The 23726-nt window shown below is 43.2% G+C and overlaps 3 protein-coding genes across 4 annotated transcripts; 1 reads left to right on the top strand and 2 right to left on the bottom strand.

The window, feature by feature from the left end:
• Positions 1–6862: 6862 nt before the first annotated feature.
• Positions 6863–10789, bottom strand: bin (biniou). The gene is made up of 4 exons (XM_002134694.3): positions 9481–10789; positions 8181–8457; positions 7721–8093; positions 6863–7407 (listed from the first exon to the last, which is right to left on the bottom strand). The coding sequence occupies exons 1-4, from the start codon at positions 10590–10592 to the stop codon at positions 7199–7201; spliced, it is 1971 nt and encodes a 656-aa protein (XP_002134730.3). The 5' UTR covers positions 10593–10789; the 3' UTR covers positions 6863–7198.
• Positions 10790–16642: 5853 nt separating this feature from the next.
• Positions 16643–16978, top strand: LOC6900936 (keratin-associated protein 5-3-like). Its single transcript, XM_002134693.2, has one exon. The coding sequence runs from the start codon at positions 16643–16645 to the stop codon at positions 16976–16978; it is 336 nt and encodes a 111-aa protein (XP_002134729.2).
• A 953-nt stretch (positions 16979–17931) lies between these two features.
• LOC6900935 (cornifin-A) lies at positions 17932–19259 on the bottom strand. 2 transcript variants are annotated; one of them, XM_015187053.2, is made up of 3 exons: positions 18835–19259; positions 18347–18780; positions 17932–18274 (listed from the first exon to the last, which is right to left on the bottom strand). In XM_015187053.2, exons 1-2 carry the CDS (start codon positions 19115–19117, stop codon positions 18701–18703), a joined length of 363 nt encoding a protein of 120 aa, XP_015042539.2. In that variant the 5' UTR covers positions 19118–19259; the 3' UTR covers positions 17932–18274; positions 18347–18700. The 2 variants fall into 2 exon arrangements, with proteins under 2 accessions (XP_015042539.2, XP_002134728.3); XM_002134692.3 differs by having other exon boundaries at positions 17932–18277.
• Positions 19260–23726: the final 4467 nt, after the last annotated feature.

Consider the following 23726-nt stretch of genomic DNA (forward strand, 5'->3'; position numbering starts at 1 on the left):
TTCTGCCTACCATAGTTTTTTACAAAGCTTTTTTATTCATGTATGCCGTAGAACGAATAGAACGCTATGTCAGCGTTTGAAATGAAGTCAGGTTCCAGGCTCTCCTTCTTCTACAATCTGTGTCTGTGTAATTGATACAAGAATAATATTTGGCTCTATTAACGCAATCGCATTATTTTGACAAATATTTGTATTGTTTTAACATAATTTTTCGCATGCGATCTTTCAACGGAGAAGGATGAATGGTTGGCTGAGCTGGAGATGGATCTGGATCTGGAAAATGTGAATGTGAATGGTAATCATGTGTGGGTGTCCAGTCCCAGAGTCAGAACGAGTCCTCCTCCACTGACGTGGTCTGCATTTGAAATTCGAATGAGGCGGTGACTCCAGACTGTTTGCTCCATTTTTGCGCATTCCATTTGGATTGTTCTTCCCCCTTCCGCCTTCCCCTTCCGCCTTCCCCCTTCCCCCTTCCTAGCCCACCCCTCCTGCTGATTTAACAAATTTCTGTCTTCGATATTGGCGCCGTGATTGTGAGTGTATGTATCTGTGTGATTGTGGGTGTTTTTTGTGAGTTTCTGTCTCCGAGTTCGAGTGTTTCTGTGCATTTTTGCACAGCTCATGTTATTTTTACGGAGTTGCCATTGCCTGTCTGTCCCGTTCCTGCCCCATTCCGATGTATCTGTGTCTATATCTGCAGACATCCCACCTCATTTGACCTATGAAAATATTGTTTTAGTTTCTCCAACTGCAACTTAGCATTTCGTCCCTAAATGCAGTGAAAGTTGAAAGGGACTGCAGAAGAGATACATCCAAGTACATATGTATTATGTATATACATATGTATTATGCATTTTTAAAGGTGATGGAAATTTTTTGAAGCAGCTTAAATGGTTTTACCTGAGTTTTACGTATATAAATATTTCCTACAAATTGAATATAATACCTTATTTGAAAGTTTTTATATTTATATGAAGTAGGGACTTTTCAATACATTTATGCTACAAAAATGTGAATTCTATCTAAGTTCTCTACGTTTGTATTTAAAAACCGAGTATTTACGTTAAACATGGTTGTGCTTTTTTTTACTATACCATTTTGAAGATTTTGACGATGAAGATGGATGACATTCCTAGAGGTAAAACTCATTTCAATTAAATCTATTAAAGATATCTCAGAAGAGATAAGCACACATTTCTAAAGAAGTATGTATAAATTGCAAGTACATTAATAATAGTACATTAAGTCCCAGACATTCTAGCTTTATCAACTCCGACCAAGTTCTTTGAACTATGAGCCTTGAAAAAATGCCATTTCCGACACGCTCTTGCCGCATAAAACATGTCAATTAGGCCAACATATTTGCCATATTCTAATGACATCAGGGTACATATAAAAATTACAATCAACCGATGGGAAACGGGGACTGTGGGCTGTCTCGCCCATTTGCCACGCTCAATTTGAGGCATTCAACGACACGTTGACACCGCCGTTGTCGCTGTCGCTGTCGCTGCTGCTGCCGTTGCCGTTGCCATTGCCGTTGACAACGCTTCGTTTGAGCTTTGAGGTTTGGTTCCATATCTGGGATTTGCAACATATGCCACGGGAAGGGCCATCGGGATAGGGACCGGGACCGGGTACCGGGAACATGTGGCAACTCATTGGCTATTATTCAATTTTAGCAATTCTTGTTTCAGTATCTTTTCGGCGGATAGCAGGGTAGTGGAGCGGAGCGTAGCGGAGAGTAATCCCAGAATAATATTTATTTTAAAGTGCAGGGGAGTGCACCTAATCAGACACTTGAGCCGCCCAGGACCAAGGAGACGAACGAAGGGACCGAGGGAGACGGACTTAAGCGGCAAGAAAAATACAATTTTTTTTCAAAAAGAGGAAACCCGAAAAATGAACGAAGGGCTGAAGAATTGAAGAAAATATGTTGCTCCGGGAACCGTAAAAATGCTGATAAAGTGGTTTCAATCTTTGAAATATGCGCATACTCTTACACAGATAAACAGATACACCAGTGGCGGGGGGCAGTGAATCACATAGATACACCAATACTGGGGCACGCCGCCGCTGCTGCTCTCTCATGAATATGCATGCGGCAGAGGCAGAGACAGAGGACCAATATGAAAAGGGGACTCAAACACATACACAGAGAGAACGACTGCGCAGCAATGAGCAGGGGGCGTGGCTATTCCAAAAGAGAGAGAGATGAAGCGATGTTGCACGACCTCTCGCTTTCACACTTCACACTGCACTTTACCACAGTCTCCACCCTTCTTCGGGGATGCCATCGAGAGGGGATGTGGAATGTGGAATGTGGGATATGGGATAAGGTATGGTAGGTATATGGTAGGCAGGGGGCTTCATATATTCGCCACTCATTAAAATTTATGATTTGTATATGGTTCAGAGCTTATTATGCATATATTCTGCACTATTTTTTTGCTTTTCCCGTTTTGCCTAGACAATTTAGCAGATTAGTTGTAGCCACACCACACACATTTCTGTTATTCCTGGTAGGATGATGGTCTGTGCGGCAAAGGGGTTGTCCGATGTTCTGGATTGGGCTGGGGAAATATCCGCCATTAGCTTAATCATAATCGTAATCATGGTGCCAAATCTTCCGGTCATAAGCGGCGGAAATTCAAAATTCACGGCGGCGCTAAGTCCGGATGACTACCTGGTCGAAAAATATGAAAGACTCTCGTTCCCGTACCCAAAGATGCGAGGTCCTGGCACCGGATGCTAATCATCCAATGCTTAGGCATTGATCATCATCCCATCCACCCCTCCCCGGCAGCGGGAAAACTTTTGCGGCAGGCTTCTTTAGGCATGTTTAGACTTTAATATGCGCCGCGGGAATTCTTAATGAAATTTGAGTCTTTCCTTGGGTATTTCCCCTGTCGTATACGTGGGATGTCAAGATTAACAGAACCCGAATACCTGATGGCCGACCGAACGACCATACTTCTATATCCCTATTCCATCATGTGGCTTCTGCTTTTGTCAGTGGTTTTTCCCCCTTAATCGTACTGATGATGATGATGATGATTCTACGCGTGTCCTGCGGTTTTTGCGGCTTATTTGTGGTTGCACAGCAGCAACCGCAATCGGCTGGGTGTGGGTGTGGGTGTTGGTGTTGTCAGTGTCGGTGGCTACTGCTTTGGAACAGATCTGGGATGGGATGGGATGGGATGGGATGGGAACGTGTTCAAGGTGTGGACTCTTTGCTTAAGTGATGAGCGAGTGCTTGAGTTTTTCCGAAAGTGAAGTGTAAGGAAAGCTAATGATAAAGAGGGGAGGATATGGGGGAGTACACGTTCTTTAAAGTTTATTTTAGGGAAATTACTTTGGATTTAATTTGGTTTAAAATTCATCTTCGATTACGCAAATCTAAGAGCCAAGAGCTATTGATAATTTATAATATTCTTAATCTTTGAGGAATTGTAGCCCATAAAGTCCACTCATTCAATCAGTTTAATGAGCTCTAAATGATTGAAGTATCGCCCAGCTCTACCTCACACGGAAATGTCATCCGGGGCTACCTGCGGTCTGCCTAAACCAAACAATATTTCCTTTTACGATTGATTTCATTCATGAAACACCTTCCCAGTATCCATCGACGGGAACTCCATTTAAAACTGCGGTAGTCGTAGTCGTATCTGTTGCTTGGGCTGCTGCTGCTGCTGCCGGTCTAATGTTTATTTAATAAATATTCGATGCCATGTTATTGCAACAAGATTTTTTTTCTGTTTATTTGTATGGGAAATACGCGCGACATACTCGAGACGTTGGCGGTGGAGGTATTCCTCGGAAGGCAGTTAGGGAGAAAATTTGCATTGAGCAACTCTTTGAATCGTTTCCTTATATTATATATTTATGGGGAAATGCACATCAGATCTGTACACATATTTTTGTTCTTTTGTGGCCGAAACGAATACAATTTCGTTATGGCTCGTCTATGAAAACATTCGACAGCTGAAAATCCTTGCGAAAAACGTTTTTAATTCTCGCATAAATTTAAAATAAATAAAAGTGCAACAAACGATTTTTGTGGTAAAAAAAAAGAAACGGAATGTTGTTTGTTTTATCGCAAAGAAAAATGTTCGGTTTTCTTTTCTCCATTTTTCGAATGCGAAAATAAAAATGTTCAAATCATTTTATTTATTTATTTATGCAGGCTGCATCTTCGATTTGGTTTTCGTTTCGTCCGACAGAATGAGAGTCCTCTGCCTGACAGTCCGGCTGCCGGACAGCCTATCGAATACCCAGGACTGAGACCCAGACCCAGAGCCGGACTCTCGTCCTGTTCGTGTGTTTACTTGACGCGCAAATCCTCTTACGCAGCTCGGCCTCAGAGCTCCAGAGGGTCCTGCGTTGTGGTCTGGGCTGAGTTTTCGGTTCGCTTGCAGTTCGATTCGAGGCGGAACGAAACGAAACGAAACGGACAATTGCATGTTTTGATTGCCGCCTGCAATTGTTCTGCCGCTCGGCCGGGTCCTACCTCGTTCTGCCTCGTCCTGCCCGAGTCTTTTCGCTGGCTTGCTGTGCACTTGTGACAATATTTTCATAATTTTTGCATCTTTTTTTCGCTCATAGCCAACGGTAGGTGCGTGTGTAAACATTAACTTTTCAAGAAGATTTAATCCCGATTATCCTTTGACTGTAAAATTTTTCACTCAAAACTTCATTCCGTTTCACTTTTCCTCGCCCCGGCTGCCGTTTTTCCCTTTTAGCCGTGTTTGTCTTTGGCTTTTCAGCTGAGATTCAATCCCAATCCCATTGCCAGTCCCTATCCCTGCTTTGTGTCTGTCTCCCTGTCACCGGCTGGGCAGCGTCTCGTCCTTCGATAATGATCAACGGCGACGACTTCTTGATGCGATTGCTGCTGCCCATTCTCTTGGTTGGACAATGGTTCCCTTTTGGGCCTCGACTCGAGCGGTGGTCTGTGGTCCATTTGACTCTGGGCAGGATTTTAATTTGCCCATAAAGGTGAGACAATTAACTGAATAATTGGATTGTTGATCTTTCGGACAATGAGGCTGGGCATGTGCCCGAGATTTGAACCATTGCTACGGTCAGTCTTTAAGAAGATTAGTTTTCTGACTATGGAATGGTGCTCAAGTTGTCATCCGTTTGGTATTGTGGTTCAATTAAGGTGTCATTATCTGTAATGTTGCATCCACATCGCGTGAAATGTGCGCAGAAGGAATTATTCTTATAGGAAAATCATTCAAAATGGTTTATACGACACAAGCAATCTTTTCTCCAACAAGTTTAAGTAGAAAGTTTGCCTAACATGCTCAGATGTTCCAGAAACGGGAAAACGTCCAACAACCCAACAAGCCAATCTTCTAAAAGAAGTTCCTGTAAGGAATACAAGAAACAGAACAAAATGTATCCTAAGGCAGTTCCAATTTTGAAATTTAATTTTAAATTCAAATTCCAACTTACTATTAGCAAACAGTGGCGACACCTGCCGCTGCTGGTTCGTGCCTCCGCTAAACCCATATCCGTATTCTTAACAGCACTGTTTTTTTCGGAAATAAGAGACTTGCCAGACTTGTCGGAGAAGAGTGGCAGCTCGCGCCCAACTTCCATTTCAATTTAAAATACCTGCGATCGTTTCAAATTCCATGGCATATTTATAGGCTGTAATGGTAATATTTACTGAAAATTAATACCTACATACATATGTCTAAATTAAATAGATTAACTCATTTGCGCTTAGCTGATGACCATGATGGCATTCAGCAGGACTTGGATGGCTCAATGTTCTAGTTGTCCAGCTCGCGGTCACGGGCCTCGTCGATCTCCAGATGCTTCTTGTTGTCAAAATCGTTCAACAAAAGTCCTGACCTGGCAAGTGCCTCATAGACAGGGTAACGCTGCAGACGTTCTCCACGCGCTTCAGGCCGAGCTTCATGAGCTTCTCCTCGACGCACGACAGCGTGTGCACCTTTTCCGGACCGACTTGCGGCCCCTTAGCACTGAAGAGAGAGTTTACCTAAGGAGGGATACTGCGGATCTAGTGCGTTTCGTACACCCATCACACTGGGTTCCACATCGAAGTCCACTCATCCGCTCCACTGCTCCTATCGTCGGGCATACAGGCATCTCAATACAACTCATCATCAGTCAAAATCTCGGGGAGGGACATCTCTTCATGACGCTAGCTCTTGGGCATTCCTTTACTCCTCTCTGAAGAGGCAGCAGCGGTCTTCTTAAAATTTCCATTTTTAGTTACCTTTAGTTGTTTTTCCATCTTTTTCTAAAGTTGTATATGATTTTTACGTAAACAGAGGCCAAAAAATATTCGCACTACTTATTTTTCTTGAGATATTGATCCATGAACAGAAGAACAATCCATCCACAAAGAACAAAGGCGTGGAAAACTTTGACCCTGTAGAGTGACTGTGTTTTGACACTTAACTGTAACTGTAAATACATACAATATTCAATAAAATGAATAATGCAATGAGTGGTCCTTTAGTGGAAGATTGTCGAAATATATTCTACAAATAAAATTGAAAGCTAGCTAGAATAGTTTGAAAATCATATATAATCCTGAAAGCGATTTTAATTTGATTTTCTTTTGATTTCGTGAATTATTCCATACAGGGTTGCACTGAAACTGCGCGGGGTGCTCAAATGCGCAATGCATTTTCTGACAAATGGAAGATATGTAACTCCGATTCGAAGTACTATCGACATTTTAATGTTTGCACAATTTTCTTGATGTTTCTTTATTTATAGTATAAGTACCTCTAAATTGCTATCATAAATTTATATTCCCATAAGATAATATTTAAAGTTTTAAAAAATAAATAACTCTCTTGGAGTATTTGGTGTTCAATCTCTGTACTATACATGTCTTCTTTTTAATTGGTTTTCTTTTTATTGCTACATTTATCATATAATTTAATATTTATTCATAATTTCATAATTGTTTTATAATAGAAAAAAAAATAAAAGAATAAAAAAAGTACGCACTATGCAACTATCTTTTGTCTGGCCCTACTTAAACAGCTCATTAAATTGCTTATCCTTTGAGGTAATAATGATGACAACTCCCCATTGGCTCGTGGCTGTGGCTAATTGGGGTACTTGAGAGCATCGTAGTAGCCCCCGCCATTGACCGCCACCGATGTGGGGGGCGGAGCTATGGGCGGCAGGTAAACCGGTTTGCGATCTATCGATCGATCATGGATCCATGATCATGATGGTTCTGATGGTGGTGCTGCGCCTGCGCCTGTGCCTGCGCCTGTGCCTGCGCCTGTGCCTGCGCCTGTGCCTGCGCCTGTGCCTGTGCCTGCGCATGGGCCTGCGCATGGGCTTGGGCCTGAGCGTGCTGGATGGTGGACAGGCCGGGAAGCTGCTGCAGCGATAAGGAGCGGAAATCTGCCGGAGGGAAAACCGATTAAAGTGGGAAAGTCTTTTTTATGGACAAGCGCTAAAATTCACACTACGTCGCGACGGCGGCGGCGGCAACTATAAAACACAAAAAGTCCATCAACTGAGGGAGTGATAGATTACCATATGTTGTTTCCTCCATCCATCCAACTTCGTGGCGGTAATCCGAGATGTGAACCGTCAGCAATTATATTGCCCTGATTGACGCGAACACCCAGGCACTCGTTTAACTCTACCCTTTGAGGGCTGCCCAGACCCTAGACTTCAGACGCCCCCCCTAATCCCCGACAGTTCCACTCACCGTTATCCAAGCGATTGACACTTGTTGCATAGGAATAGCCCGCAGCCACGAGACTGGCGGCTGGCGCATAATCACTTTGAAGCGCCGGCACCACAGATCCAGCTGGAGAGGAGCCTGGGCCGGAGCCCATACCCAGGGCAGGGTGGGCCATCGGCGGGGTGGAAGATCCATTCAAATTATTGCCTCCTGTCAAGCAAGAGATGTTTGAGTACTGGGGCAGACCGCCAATGCCCACACCCGGGGATCTACTGTGAGCGGCATGAACATTCCAGGCATCCCCGAAACCCTGAGCGCCAGCCGGGGAGACGCCATTCGGTCCAGGACTGTAATCATAGCTGGCATAAGCAGGAGAGGCATAGAAGTTGGCATTGTCCTGAAGGAGATTCGAGAAAGAGAAAGAGAGAGAGCGAGAGCTTAGTTGAAGAGGATCTACATAGACGAAGTGCTTGACAGTAATCACCATTCCCGCATCTCCATAACTGCCAGCGTAAAAGCCATTCGCAAGACCTGCATGCGACTTGACCTTGATCTTAGAGCGATATCCACGCGGACGACGCCTCAGGCTTCCCTCATCCTCGAACAAGTGCGCCGAGTTTTCGTCGATTGTCCAGTAGTTGCCTTTGCCTGGCTTTCCAACACCCATGCCCTTGGGCAGCTTCTTGAAGCACTCGTTCAGGCTGAGATTATGACGCACCGAGTTCTTCCATCCGACATATGGCCCGTTGAAGAACTCGTAGCTGCCGAAAGACAAAAGTTGATAATCGGGCGTTTATTTATTTGGCTGTGCTGGCGAAAACCCAATTAAAAATTCTGATTTCGTTAGGGGACCCTGGAGAGTGGACCCTTGGACACTTGGACCCGTGGACCCTTGGACCCCTGAAGCACTGAAAACACCCGGCAACAGAAACAATCAAACGATGTCAGCTTAAAAGCCTCTCACGCATGTCGTCGTCTCCTCCCCCTTCCCGTGCCAGCAGTCGGACAAAGCTCAAGTGGATTTCCGTCTCGTCGCCGAAATGGCAATCGAAATCAAAATCCAAACACGCCGCCAGAAATACGAGATACTCGTATCTGAAGGATGCGCATTGGAGCTATGAGGGGAAAGCGGAGAATTTGGGCTTGGGAAGGGAATCGGCTGACTAAATAAAATCGGTTGCAAATAAATAAACCCCCAGTAACACTGATCGTCTCTGTATGTGTCTGTGTATGTCGATATGTGTATGTCGCGGGGATCCGAGTTCCCAGTGTCGATATCGCCAATAGTCCCCATCTTTGGTTCTATTTTTCTACATACATGTCTCCGTGTGACGGCGCGTGTTATTCGAGAGCTTGAGAAAGCAGTGACCGGCCAGTTGTGGTATTTGTTACTTGGAAAAGTCATTTGAAGAGAAATATAAAATTATGTTATGTTACTTTCCCGCTTGGTCATTACTATAGCTCCTAAGAAATCGAAATATAATTTTCGGAACTTATCGCTTAGAAAGCCGCACTTCTAGAGACCTCCATATTTATTGTGTATCATGTGAGTCCTTGGTTATATTTTGTCGCTTATCCCTCTTTCTCTGCTTGGATCTTCAAGTAAGACTGTCTTCCATCCGTTCGAAACACCAATAGATACCACTAATTGAACGATCTTTAAGATACAGCATGAACAAATAACTATAGTGCTAGTGGCTTCTCTGTTCTAATGCCTATCGAATGGCAAGAATCGAATAAATATCGAATTCCCCTACTCCTAATCCCGATCCCCAATAGCTTACCTCTTCTGCAAATACCCATAAATCTCCGAGAGTGTGAGCTTTCCCGAGGGCGACTCCTTGATGGCGTGTCCAATCATATTGATGTAACTCATAGCGGGTTTTTCCGGACGCCGAGTTCCGGACTTTTTAGTTGTATCTGGACTGGTAATATCTTGGGCCTTCAAACCACCCGACTTGCCCTGGGAGCTCTGACTGGAGGCTGGTGCTGGTGGCAAGGAATCAGAGCCATTGAGGGACTTGGCAGGCGAGGAGCTGGCGCTGGAGTAATTCGGAACGGACATTCCATGGGCATTGGTGATGACCTGCGTGGGCGAGGCAGAGATTGGCATATAGGCACTACCTGGGGGTGAGTGCTGCTCGTGATGCTCATGATGCTCGTGATGCTCATGATGCTCATGATGCTCATGATGCTCATGATGCTCATGATGCTCCTGATGCTCATGATGCTCATGGTGCTGCTGATGCTGCTGCGGATGGTGATGCTGCAACTGTGGCTGTGGATCCACCTCGTGGCTGGTCAGCAGCTGGTAATCATTAGCACTGAGGATTGTATTGTTCGAGCAGTACTTAATGGTCGATGTGTACTGGTGGTTCATCGGCTGCAGTTGCATTTGCAGCGGTGGTGCCTTCACCGACGAGGAGCTCACGTACTGCATGTCCTGATCCGTGGGCGTCTTCGAGCTGGAATTCGGCGACATGGAGCCCGCCGAATGGGATTGGGCCGTCATCAGCGCGCCGTATGGTGGAATGGGACTCGACGAAGCCGGCGGCGTTCCCATGCTATGCAGAGCATTCAGGCTGTAGTGCTGTGAGGTGGGCGTGGCCATGCCACTGGCATCCATATAGCACTTGCGATCCATGTACTCGATATTGGGCTTCTCATCGATCATATCAGTGGGCGACTCACCACCCCCGCCCATTCCAGTCTGATAGCCACCGCCAGGAGGGAGCAGATTGCTCGTGCGATACAGATGCACGGAATGGCTGGCAGGATGCGAATGATGCGGATGTGGGTGGGTGAATGGATGCGGATGGTAGTAGGAACCCCCCAGCTGGTCCACACTCATGGCCGAGCGGCCATTCAGATCAGAAACTTCTTCACTTTTTATCATGTTTCACTTTTTAAAAAAATTTCGTTCCAATATTTCTTTTCGATCCTACGTACTCCTTTCGAAATCTCCTTGTTTTCTATGTTTATTTTTGCTCTACCGATCCTTGTGTGTTCCGTTACAAGTACCGTTCGCTTTGGCTGTTTTCGATCAAGTGAATGCGAGAATGCATCCATCTGCTGGCGCTCCCTCCTGGCTGGACGCCACTTGAACGGAATTCTTTTTTTAGTTACGCAAAACGTTCGCATCGCTCTCTCATAGGTCTCTCTCGCTCTCGCTCTGGCTCTCTCTATCTCTTTTTCTGTATGGCTGTGTAGGTTTCTTTTTCTCTCTGGCTGGCAATTGGTTCGTTCAATTGATCGGAATGGAATTTTTAATGCTGGCAACTGCCAACTTTCGTCATTGGAGATCGGGAAGGGTGTATGCTATGTAAGGTATCTGAACACTTTAATAGAAATCCATGTTATTGTCCAAGGTATCCAATTGGATATTCAAAAGGAAAATAAAGTACATGCTCTGATATTTCTTGTTCTAAATGGAAATCTCTCATTCCTCATTTCTTATTCATTGCCGATCAAATACCTTGGTTTTGTACTCCCGCTGTGAGCGTCTGTGCAGTCAACAGTTAATAAATACATAGTCGGGAAAAACCCAGAGATCCGATCCCCAAAATATTGAACCCAAAAATAAATTGGTCTACGGATTTCGAGGAAAAGGAAGCCGCAGTGGCTGGTGGCTGGTGGCAGCATTCGAAACGAGCTGTTAATTGATTTAGTCGTTCTCTGTTCTGTTCTCTGTACGGCCTGATCACGGGACGTACAGCAGCAGCAACCCTCTCCCTTCCCTGCCGTGAGTGCCGCCATTGCTGTCAGCACTACGCCGACGCGACCGTGAGATGGCGACGTTCTGCCTCTTGGAAAGCGAGAACGAGAGAGAAAGAGAGAAAGAGGGAGCGAGAGCGAGAGCGAAAGAGAGAGCCAGCGCATGAGGCAACGAAACGTTTCAATTCCCCCAAAAACCCCAAAGAGATACAGCGAGCGAGCACACGGGGCGGCACACGCACAAAGATACAGATACATTTTGTGGCCGCTGGCGGCGGGAGACACACGGAGGCGGAGTTTTGTTTATATTTCACGAAATTCTATTTGTCAGATTGGGAAAATCGGACGGGGGGAAAATCGGTATGGAAAATTCATGCCGTTTTATTTTCTGGCCGCCTGAAAGATATTTTAATTTCCTTGGATTTTTGGCAAATACTCGCTTCTCAAGCCACTCGCAATTTTCCACGAATTTCCGAAAGCAATTGCCGAGTTTACCCAGTTCTTTAGTGGTTCCATTGGAGCGCAAAGATACTTTTCACTGTTGGCCATTTTTCTTACGGCTTCTGCGTTTTTGGCGGCCATAAATTAATTTTACTTTTGATTATTATTACTTCTACCTATTGTTGGCTTTTCTTTTCTCTTATTTTTTTTTCAGCTGTTTGCGTTTCAGGAATTTATCGTCGGGTGAGGAATAAATTAAACAGTCCCCAATAGATCATGGACCCCGAACCGATGCAAGAAAATTATTAATTGCATTGGATCCCCAGAAAACACGGAGGAGCAATGACTAAGAATAATCAAAATTATGGGTATATTCTGGCATATACATAGCTCCAAGAAAGGTGTTAACTATGTATATATATGGTAAATGTAGCATGATGATAAATTAAGCAATAAGTCAATCGGGAAATTTATTCAAATGAGTCTTTAGAAGTTTAGGTGTAAGTTTGTTAGATTCTACATCCAAAGCTTCCTAGTCTCTATCCTTCTGATCAGCACTTTGATGATTCAGTCGGGCAGTAATTTGGTCAAAAATATGTTTATAAATCGCTGAATATCTGCCGGACACGGCATCCCTGTCAGGTTTTATTTTTGCATTTCCCGGTACGACATCTTGTCTTTATAGGAGGTTATTTATAGCCATCAGGCTATAAGGCGTTCGTTCAGCCAATGCACTGGCCAAGCGACCACACATCGCGCTCCATGTGCGTCACCCATAACTGGGTCAACAGTTCCGTTCGGCCAACAGATTACGATCAAGTAGCCATCTTCGAATCGATCCGCACATCACATCAGTGCGATCCAGGTCCTAGAGTCGTCCCAGTGTGAGCTCCGATCCTCTTCAATGGAATAGCCATTGCCCCTGCTGTAGCCACCGAAACAGTCATAATAAACATAGACCAAGGGAATTCCCAAACAAAAGCTGTCATCATTCCACATTGTTGTTCCGTTTTTCAAGTTCAGATAATCATAATAAAGCGATAAGTCTGCATAGATCGTTCGATGGTACGGTGTGGTATGGTATGGTATGGCTTCTGTTTTGCTTTTAATTTTTAATGTTAATGTTATTAAATGGCCGAAAATTGTTTACTACTATGCGATGTTTGTAAACAAAATTGTGTATACGACGGGTTGCCATTGCCGTCGCCTTCTCAAAAGAATACTACAATCCAATATTATACCATACACCATATCCAATCGCATCCCATTGATGACCCTAATCTCTCTCTCTCTCTTTCTCTCTCTCTCTCTGTATCTTTATCCATCTCTCTCCGCTCCAGTTTGCATCTCTATGGCATTGTATAAACTGTAGTTTTAATAAACATTTAACAATTAAACGCTTTACTCTAAACACACAATCTCATAGAACCAACACCATGACCATCTTTTTGTATATAGTAGAAGAAGGAGCAGCATTTGGAATTGTTTTTGCACACTGACCTACAACAACTGGTAAAAGCAAACAATTGCATCTAAACGGAGCCCTCGTTCCTCTGCCATCCCGATTCTCGATCTGCCACGCCCACTAATTATTAAACAGTTTTTACGCCTCAAAAAGTCCAGAGCAAAGATCAGTTTAGTGGAAGTGGAAGAGGGAGAGAGAGAGAGTGCGAGTGCGAGTGCGAGAAAGAGATGGTATGTACATGCATTTGGAAAAACAGGGATACATTTGAAGGGAATATTGAAATGTGATTTTATACAATTTCCAAACTTTGGATGGATATTCTTGTTTAATATTTATTTATTCTATATCTACTCAATATATGTAAACATATGTCTTCATATTTATATATTCAATACAAAATTAACACTATTTTTCTTTGTGTATCGCTACAAGAATTTCAAAATATTTACACAAGAGTTGCTGCCCCAAAAATTATGCCGTCTAGTTAAACTTTCCCCCCTGACCATAGAGCGCTTGCCACTGGCTGACCAACATTTTTTTGTTTAAATATTTAGATATTCGTCTGTGCAATTTGTTGCTTAGATCTCACTCAAAATGATTCCAATCTCCGATAGCATCAAATGATTTGCTCTCTCTCTCTGTCTCTGTCTCAGAGTTTTGATTACGATCACGTGTTGGTTGGTCGAAAAAAAACACGAAATGAAATACACAAACAGAATATTATTTTCTTTCCTTTTTTGTTTAACTATAGACCTCTTAAGTTGTTATTGTTGTTTCCCACGACTTTGTTTGTCTGTTTTTGTAAATATTTATGCGATACCAACGCTTAATTCTCCATTAAACGGGAGCTGTTCTGTGTTTTGAGTGGTTCGCGGATACCGTTTGGTTGGTTGGATCGGTGTGGTTGAGTTGACAAACTTTTGTGGATTGGATGTTATGGATTGATTGGTGTAAAGTTTTTAGTGGTAAACAGGGTACGGATAGATACGGAAGTCTATCCCCATCTGTGTTTGTGATATATATTTCCTTTTATATATATGTACATATATATTATCAATTATTTAATTCAAAAGAAATCAAATAAAATATGTTTATACTAGATTGTACAATGGAAAATGTTTTAAGCATTAAAACGCCTTGAAAAACAATTACCCGTATATCAAAAACTACATACATATATTCAATACCAAGTTTTATCATTAAAGCCAGATTCCTCTCATTCTTTTGGCCCTACTTCTACCAGACCCCTTGGATTTTCAATCTTTGCCTCCTGTTGTGACCCAACGATTACCACACTTTGGCACTTCTCTGGGGGCCCATAAACACCTTTGCCGCTGTGATATGTCCATGTGTTTGTATGTGTGGAGCTCTATGTGTATCCAAGATGGCCGACGCCTTGCGCAAGATGGCCAAGAATTTGCCGTTTTGTCGATGCCATTGCCAAACTATGCAAACTATGGCAGCTATCGTAAAAGTTCAAATCCCACTACCTTCTCTTCCTCTCCAGCTATACCCCCACTAGTTCACCCTGCTGTACCTCCTTCCCTTCTGTATGCCCTCCCTCGTCTGGCGCTTTACGCTTTCAGCTGTCGAAGCGGTCGCAATAAAACTGAAGAATTTATAGACTTGCGATCCATTTTGGTGCGCAATAATGGCGCCAAATGTACAAAAATTGAGAAAATAACAACACCAACAAAAAAGCAAGAAAAGCCAAGATAAATCTAAAGAAGAAAAGAGAGAGAGAGAGAGAGATATACAAAAAAAAAGTATGCAACTTTGTATAGGAAGCAGTGTTTTTGGGGGAGCACAAGCACTCTCAATCGATCGGCAAACGGCAAACGGCAATCGACAATCTGATCCTCACACAAAAGCCATTTCCACTTTGGGGTCCGGTTTTTCTCTTGTTTAGCTTTTAGTTTAATAGCCGGTACTTAAGAATGCGTTGACGCTGACTCACTCCCAACAAATCCGTGCTGATCGGATCGGAAGGGGCCGCGACACAGGAAACAGATACAAATACAGATACAGATACAGATTGTACATAGAACATCTGATGCGATATACGCTGAAAATGGGGGAATTTACTTGCCTCTCATCGATTCCGCAACGTTAGCAGTAATTAATCTTTTGGTTTAAGCGCTCTCTGGCCAAATTGGAAGGAAGCAGCCCCCATTGCTGATTATGTGAAAAGTGCCCAACGTTCACCCGATCCGAACTTCGATCTTCCAGTATTCCTTCGATCGCATCCATTGGATTGGTTGGCATCTGTTTCGTTTCATTTGACGCTCATTGTCGTCATTGGTTCTGTGTGCTTCTCCCTGTCGTTCGCTTTTCTCTTTGTTCTTCTTCCTGGCCTTTTGTAGCTCCCCCCTCTCCTTTTCCCGTCTTGTGGGGGTATTTTTTATGGGTCTTGGTCTCTGGCCTTCGAGGGCAGCGCACCTGTGGGGCCTAAAAATATCCGTTGATCCGAGTTGAGGGTGAAATATGCCCCGGCCAGCATTGAAATGTCATGATGATTGGTGGAACTGATTCCAAAAACTTGACAGTTGAATGCTGAAACTTTGGGTTATAAAGATATTTCGCTGATCACTGTGGAATTTTCAAGCATAAAAAGCTTCACTTGAAGATCTGTAATTCTGCGATCAGAATATCAATGAAAGTTATCTTCAAACTACATTTATGTGGGAATAGTCTCCCAACCAGATCGATGCCTGTTCCTGAAAAGATTCCTATTTATAAATGAGTATTGCTTTCAGGCACCTTGAACCCCCATGAACAACAAGATCATATACGAGTATATGTATGTACATACACATGTACATAGGTCTCTCCCCTGACAGCTAATCATCACGCGATCATTAGTGAAAAGAAAAACAAGATCGGTTACCCAGACCACATATGTATCATGTTCGAGTGGATGTTTCATCGTCAACGGGAGGGGAAAGGAGAAAAAACAAATAAATTTAAATTTCTCTATGGTTTAATCGACGGCGACATCCTGACGCAGCAGTCGCCTAATTATCCACACCATAAATTGACGACGAACCAATTGACGACAAATATTTTGACATGGCGCCGCCTGGACGTTTCTCCCCCTCCTCTTGCAATGGCTGGGACGGGGACATCATCACGGCTAATGTGTGGTCGGCACTTGAGAAGCAGTCGGTAGCCCGGACTCTAGGAAATATGTAACCGAAAACCCAAAACTGCAAACATAGCAACATTTTGAGAGGAAGGAAAACCCACACACACATGTCTGTCAGTCGAATGTCAGTATAATTCAGAAACACACATCGTTGAGGCAACATATAAATCAAAATTCCAGTATGAATCGCTTGACGAACTCCACTTTCCTGAAGATGAGCGATGCCCTGATGTCCACCCGAAGGACCAAGTCCAAGAAGGGCAACCAGAAGGACTGTTGCCAGGACTCCAACCAGAAGAAGCCCTGCTGCCCGAAGCAGAAGGACAGCTGCCCAAAGCAAGATTGTTGCCCCAAACAGGATTGTTGTCCGAAGCAAGATTGCTGCCAGGATCAGTGCAAGAAGGATTCCTGCCAGAATGACTGCTGCGAGGATTCCTGTCAAAAGCAGAATTGCTGCGATCAGGATCCGTGCAACAAAAAAGGAGGCAAGGGCGGCAAGAAGGGCTGGTTTGGATAGAAATACCTGTACCTGAGCCCCAGAACAGAAGTACGATTCAATTACTTTTAGACAAAATAGAATAGCAATACAATACAAAAGAATAAACAGATTTTAATAGAAATCCAAAACATCTGCATCTGTATATAGTACTTAATCCCGCAAAATATATAGTGTAGAACAATTGCTAACCCACCAATCTTCAAAAGGATTTTTGATAACCCCATTTTTATGATTTCAAACGTCACACCAACAATATGAGGCCGCAGAATCGTAAAGGAAAATCAAATAATCTCATCAACTAAAATTAGCCGCTTCAATCTGTTTACATTGGGAAAGCAAGTAATAATTACCCAAAAAAAAAAAAATCGAGAGTTTCTCATATAAGTATTACAACGATCAATCGCATTGGGAAATCCAAGGCAAAGAAAATTAGAAAATCAGGCGGTAGCAGAACAAATTTTCTATTCCATTCCCAACTCTTGTGCTGACAAGTGCGACGCGACCCGTGCCCGTGATGGAAGGGGAATTTTATTTTATCAGTTGTTTACATTAGGCCTAGGAGAAAAAACCAAAAATACAGATCTTACACGGCCAGAGCCATACGGCTGCAACCTGCCCTGCGACGAAACGTAGGAGGGGGAGCCAGAGGCAACAGCAGCAGCAGCAGCAGCAGGAAACAAAAGTCAGTGCCAGTGCAATTGAATTGCCATAAAATCGGAGGAAGAGCAGGAGAAACGAGTGCAGGAGATGGGGTATATGGACCATCCCAGCATTCAAAAGCATCCTCTGACCCACCCACCTTCAAGCGGGAAATTTATGGATTCCCCGGTGTCTGAACTTTTGTCGTGAATTTGGGAACCAGATGATCTCGCATTGAGAGCTGAGAAATCGCAGTCGTACGCGGGGGCTCTTTTAAGCACCTGCTAGATGATACAATGCAGTTTTTCCCCAGAATAATGCAACAATCATAATAATATTTTCCCCAAATTAGGTTCTGTATTTCTCAATATTGTTCACTTTAAATTTTGATGATTCTCCGCTACGACTTGGGTACGGCCTCTGGGTCTCTCATATGGTAGGTCGGCGGAGAGTTAGAGACATACATACATCGTAAACTGCCCATGGAAATTCTTTTTTATCACTTGTCTATGTAGTGCCTCCTCCCTGCCGTTTTTGGGCTATTTTTGCTCTGATCTTAGTTGTTGCTTTATGGCTTTATAATGTCTGCGCGCGTTCCGTTTTATGATCTTGCTGTAAAATTGGCCCCCGGCAACAATATGGTAGTCCATTATTCGGCAGGGGGAATCGGTCCCTCTTCTAGAAAAAAGGAAAGAATAAACTCTACATCAAGAAAGATCATGTTATGCATTAACTATTTGATATTACCTTCTATCGTTTAGGTTCCTTTTCTTCAAACACCTCGGTATTTTCACCCTTCTGGAACCCCTTGCACTTTTCCCAGAGAGTGCTGAAGAGACCAATTCCATTCCCATTGGACACGCGATGCCTGAGGATCAGCAGAGTATTGTTGGATACCATCAGGAACATAGTGTTATATTCACAGGTAGAGCGCCAGAAAAAAACCAGTTCGAGGAGAATCGAGTTCTAGTGTTTGGGATACTGAAAATTTTGATTTCGGAAATGTAATGGAAGTATATGTTTCGATTGGCCCACTGAGATAAATTTGTTTCATTTCTCAGTTGTTTTTTTTTTTTTTAGATTTTTTGAATTTTTCCAATTTTACTTCTTGCCTTTCTTGCACTCTCCCGATCCTCCAGCTCCGCCCTTGCCCTTGCATTTGGGACCCGTGGGCTGTTTTTCTTTACAAATTGGGGAAGGGTTAAAAACCGATTATTGTATGGGACTAAACTTACTTTTTCCGCATGGATCCGCCTTCTTTTTGCAGGAATCCTCCTTCTTCTTGCAGGGATCCTCTTTCTTCTTGCAGGGATCCTCCTTCTTTTTGCAGGGATCCTCCTTCTTTTTGCAGGGATCCTCTTTCTTCTTGCAAGGATCCTCCTTCTTCTTGCAAGGATCCTCTTTCTTCTTGCAGGGATCCTCTTTCTTTCCGCAAGAATCTTTCTTGTTGGATTTATAACGTTGAGCGGTCATGAAAACATCGCTGAATTTTTTAAAAGTGGACGTGATGCGAAACATGTTTGCTGTGCGAATAATTTATATTTATTTAAAGGATGAAAAATTTTGTACGATTTTATTTTGAAATTTCAAGAAATTCACTTGCTGCTAGCTATAGAAAACTAAACTCAAATGCTGTACCCCTCGTCTGAATTTTTGAAACCAAATCCAGTTATTGCTTTGTTTTGGGGGAAGTAATGTGAAGGATTTTTCAGTACATTAAATTACTGAATGATTGTATCCTTAAATGTAATCAAATTCTATTCGATTTCCTATCCCAATTATCGCTTCCCCTCTCCGCACAACCCCTTCGTTCACACTTATCCTCCCGCTTCGACATGGATTCCATCATTTATTTTGTCTACTTGTCGGCCCATTGAAGACTTTAGGAAAAGTGCCGAAAATCCATTGAAAGATGCATTCGACGATCGACGGGTGACGGGCGGCGAACGCGGACGGCGGAAAAGCGGCGTCGGTCGGGAAGAATCCATCAATAGTCTTTAAACGTTTCGCGTCTGCAGTCTGCAACTTTACTTCAGTTTTGAGTGGAGAAGGATAGTGGGGGGCATTGTTGGAATGGGAGAACGTCTGTTCAACCTTTCAACGGGTCGAAAAAGTTTTTCGAAAATCGTGTTCCCAAATTATCAGGGAAATTAATCTTCTTAATCTTGGGTTTGCCCAAAACACAGCCAACACATGTGCCAAACTCTCCCACACACAGATGTACGAGGTACATGTATGCACTCGTGTATGTACATTCATATGCATGTCATGTCGAGCTCTCAGGAGAGTGGAGTGAGAATGTTAGATAAGAAAGAGAGTTTGTGCAACAGAGAGAACGATCGGATTAACTGTATATCTATTTCAAGGCCTTCCTCCTTCCATTCCATCCTTTTAATTGCCTTTGCTCTTGCTGTTGTTGCTTCTTCTTTATATTCTCCTTCCTCTTCTAGTTGCTGTTTTCTTTGGGTTTAGTTGTTGTTGTTGCATGCGCGCCGATTGAAGTTTTGGAGCAATGCCGACGTCGTTCGTCAATTTTGTTGGCATCAGCAAATAGCAAATCAATGGAAGGCTTTCCACGGGTGCCGAAGCATCAGATACCCTAGCAGATCGATAATTTCCCGGCTTTATTACAAAGATACACTGGTTTATATTCAAATTAACTTAATTATAGATATATTGTATATAGATTCAGCTGATCAAGAACATATCCTAATGTATTTATTGAGACTGAAATGATTCTGGCCAACATACATACATACATATATATGTACATATATGTATATACTCGAAAGAATAATATCCTCTGTAAGGGTATAACAATGAGAGCAGCGACGCGAAAGGCATGCGCTTTACATGTGCCCCAGCAGTCGGGGGCGAACGACCACCCAAAGCGATGAGCCCCCTGACATGTACCCCTCTCTTCCTCCGCCTAACCGCATAAATCCATATTTCTCTAGCTGGATAAATTACAACACCAATGCAGCAGCACTGACTGCAGCGGGTGCAGCAGAGAAAGAAGCAGGCGCAGTACCGAGCTGCAATCATTCATTCATACGGGATCGTCCCCCTTCCCTTCAACCGCTGCACATTTCGTGTAAACATGTGGAAATCATGACCCGTTGATGGCCTCCGCACCCCCATCCTCACCTTCACCTCTCTCAACATATGACGTCCCCCGCTGGAAGTGAAACTTTTGCACTGCGACCCAATCTTCCTGTCTCTCTCTCTCTGTCCCTCTATGTTTTTGTTTAGATTAATTGGTTGAGGAAAGCCGGCTGTACCTCTCCCACCCACGAGCCCTTTCGAGACACTCTTTCGATACATTCCATCTTCGACTAGTTCCCAAATGCAACTGCAAACATTTGGCAGCCCAGGAACCGCCGAATCATAATTTGAATGGAGTTGTGTCCCAAAAGCAAATATTATTTATTCCAGGGCACTGAGAACTTTTTCAGCGGGCTGCATGCACATTGCGGGGAAAGGGAAATTGGAAGAGGGAGAAGGAGAAGGAGGGCGCAGATCGCCTTCATTCGCAGAACAAAATTTTGGCTGTTTATTTTTCCATTAAACGTTTTAACAATAAACAAAGGGGGAAAGCAAAGGGCAAATTTGTAAATAATGCAATGTCAATGATTTTAGTGGGATTGGAAAACTCGAGCAAATGCGATTCGCCAATATTGTTAGCAAGACGAGCACAACGAAAATACAGAGGAGAGGCTATGTTGTCTTTTAAAACACTGTAAAGCGTAAAGCTCCCACCGAACTGCAGCGTGCGAACACGCTGCCCCAAGAACTTGGCACGCCAGCACTCCCTTAGCCGGGAAGGCAAAATCTGAGCCGCCACCGCCAGCCAAGCAGGCCACGCCCGCAGGGAGGCAACCTTCAACAAACACGTATACCCGCACTATCTACTACATGGATAGTGCTCTTACAGAGTGTATTAATTATTAATAATTTTTTGTTACTATTGTATTTCTAAAATCCTTTCATAATATTGCATTACTTGTGAGTATACAATATTTTTCGGTTCGCCGACACGGAAACACGCAGTAGTCCGCTTCCGCTCCCGCCATCATCAGTTGATCTTCTCCCGTTCTCGCCAAATTCTTACCATATCCGTCTCCCGCTACGCCTCTGGATGCTTAGTCTGATTCTTGCACTTATCTTTTGAACCTGTTATTTTATTGCTTCATAAACCTAAGCCACTTAAATTTCAATTGATCCATCTGGCTATTATAGTGATACGATTTGATTCAGACTCTGCAACGAGAGGGAATGTTGTGAGCCGCGGTCTTTGCCGATACTCAGTCAGTATATATGCACATACATACATATGTACATAGACTTATTATTGATTATGTTAGGTTAGGTTAGGTTAACCCGGACGGCCCTCAGTGGGGCCACGCATAGGCCAGTATGGCCCTTAGTTACCCGGATGGGGGGGTATGAACCGTCGCGGGGGTGCTTATGAGGTTTGAAAGCCATCGAGAATCGAGGTATTTTTAGTAAAGGCAGTAAGTTCCCTTGGCGTCCTCTTCGAGGCATCTTCCAGTGATGCCAGGATCGGGGAGCCCAGGTATCTTAATACCTTAATACCTACATACATCATATACAATACATTTTATACGTAACCGGAATTGGTCTCGGAGCCGATGACTGCCGATGAGAGCATTCTCTCTCTCTCTCTCTGCCTTTTAGTATCGCTGTTCGTAAAAGGGACGAATTTATTTGTCGACCGCTAGTTTTCTTCTAATGTTAAGTCTTGCAGTAGATTCGTCCTCTTTTCTTCTAATGATCTATTTAATTAGAATTTCAAAATAATTTAAATTTTTCCATTTTTCCGATATTGTATCGGCTATATCTGTCTCTCTCTCTTTCACTCTTCTTAAGCCAACAACAGCCGCTCTCCTCAACCGGAGACACTGCACGAGAAAGAGTGTGTGAGAGATAGAGCGAGTGAGTAAGCGCATGAAAGGGGGTTGCATAGCCACTGCAGTTTAATTTTTGCCTTCTGGTTATAATAATGACCCGATCTGATCCAGATTCGGCAATCCGGCAAATATATTACATACGAGTATATACGAAATTGTAAGCCTAGTTCTCAGATCGACAAAATATTTGGTCGACCAAAAGTATCCTACACTTCGCTATGAGCAGTGAGTGTTCAGGTGTGAATGCTCTACGGTTACACAAATAAAATCTCTTTGAAATTAAAATTTTTTATGAAAACAACGGCTCATTCTTATTATATTTCAGTTTCTACATTAGATTCACGTGTCCTTTGTCTAAATCCCTTGTGTAGGGGTCCCGTCCAGTCCAGCCAGTAATCAGATGGGAAACAAACTTTATTAGGTCTGTCGAATGAAAGTCTATTATATTATAATGTATTAGCTTTATACTCATTTTACTACTCTACAACTACTACACATTTTATTAATTTATACAGAGATAAAGACATGCTAATTTACCCAATTTTGCAGTGACTTTCTACGCCTTTCATCTTTTCATTTGAATTCTTAACAGATTTTATTGTTAAGTAACACAAAACTGTGCAACCGTAGAGCATGCACATTTGGTCACACTCCGCCCTCAGCGATGTATATGACACTTAATTTTTACATCAGTATATTTTAAAGTGACACGGTATATTTCGGTATATTTTAAATCTAATTAAAATCGCTTAAGTGATTCAAGACAAGGTGATCGCTCAAAACGTAGTTCCGTGCCCTACTTATTTCACTTATCCTTGTCAAACAGAATATCAAATTCAAGGAGTGTGACCTATGATCATGGAAAATGGGTATTTTAATACCCTCCACGAAAAGATATCAGTTTAGGATGGATCTAGAAGAATAATTATTAACGGTTTAGCTCAAGTTGTAACACTTTTTAATACAAGGAGGTTTAAGTGGGTTCGTTTTACATCGATATTTTTCCGGTATTTCTGAGGGTCAGACGGTTACACTGTTGCCCTCTCGTGCAACGAAAAAATGATTCGTAATTTTGAATGGGCCATAAAAAAGGGTATGGACAACAAGCATAAACCGCAGAGGCAAGATGCAAGTTTCGTACGAACCTCACCTCGCGTGTGAGCACAACATACCTTGAAGGCAAAATCGGCGCTTGG

Source organism: Drosophila pseudoobscura, chromosome X (assembly GCF_009870125.1).
Source record: "Drosophila pseudoobscura strain MV-25-SWS-2005 chromosome X, UCI_Dpse_MV25, whole genome shotgun sequence".
NCBI lineage: Eukaryota > Metazoa > Arthropoda > Insecta > Diptera > Drosophilidae > Drosophila > Drosophila pseudoobscura.

Bases quoted from the DNA above. Each gene is read 5' to 3' on its own strand.
- bin (XM_002134694.3), bottom strand. From the start codon at position 10,592: ATGATAAAAAGTGAAGAAGTTTCTGATCTGAATGGCCGCTCGGCCATG. The intron at 8,094-8,180 runs GTGATTACTGTC...AATCTCCTTCAG, and splicing joins GTTATGGAGATGCGGGAATG to GACAATGCCAACTTCTATGC. The intron at 7,408-7,720 runs GTGAGTGGAACT...TCCCTCCGGCAG, and splicing joins TGTCAATCGCTTGGATAACG to ATTTCCGCTCCTTATCGCTG.
- LOC6900936 (XM_002134693.2), top strand. From the start codon at position 16,643: ATGAATCGCTTGACGAACTCCACTTTCCTGAAGATGAGCGATGCCCTG.
- LOC6900935 (XM_015187053.2), bottom strand. From the start codon at position 19,117: ATGTTTCGCATCACGTCCACTTTTAAAAAATTCAGCGATGTTTTCATG. The intron at 18,781-18,834 runs GTAAGTTTAGTC...CAATTTGTAAAG, and splicing joins GGCGGATCCATGCGGAAAAA to AAAAACAGCCCACGGGTCCC.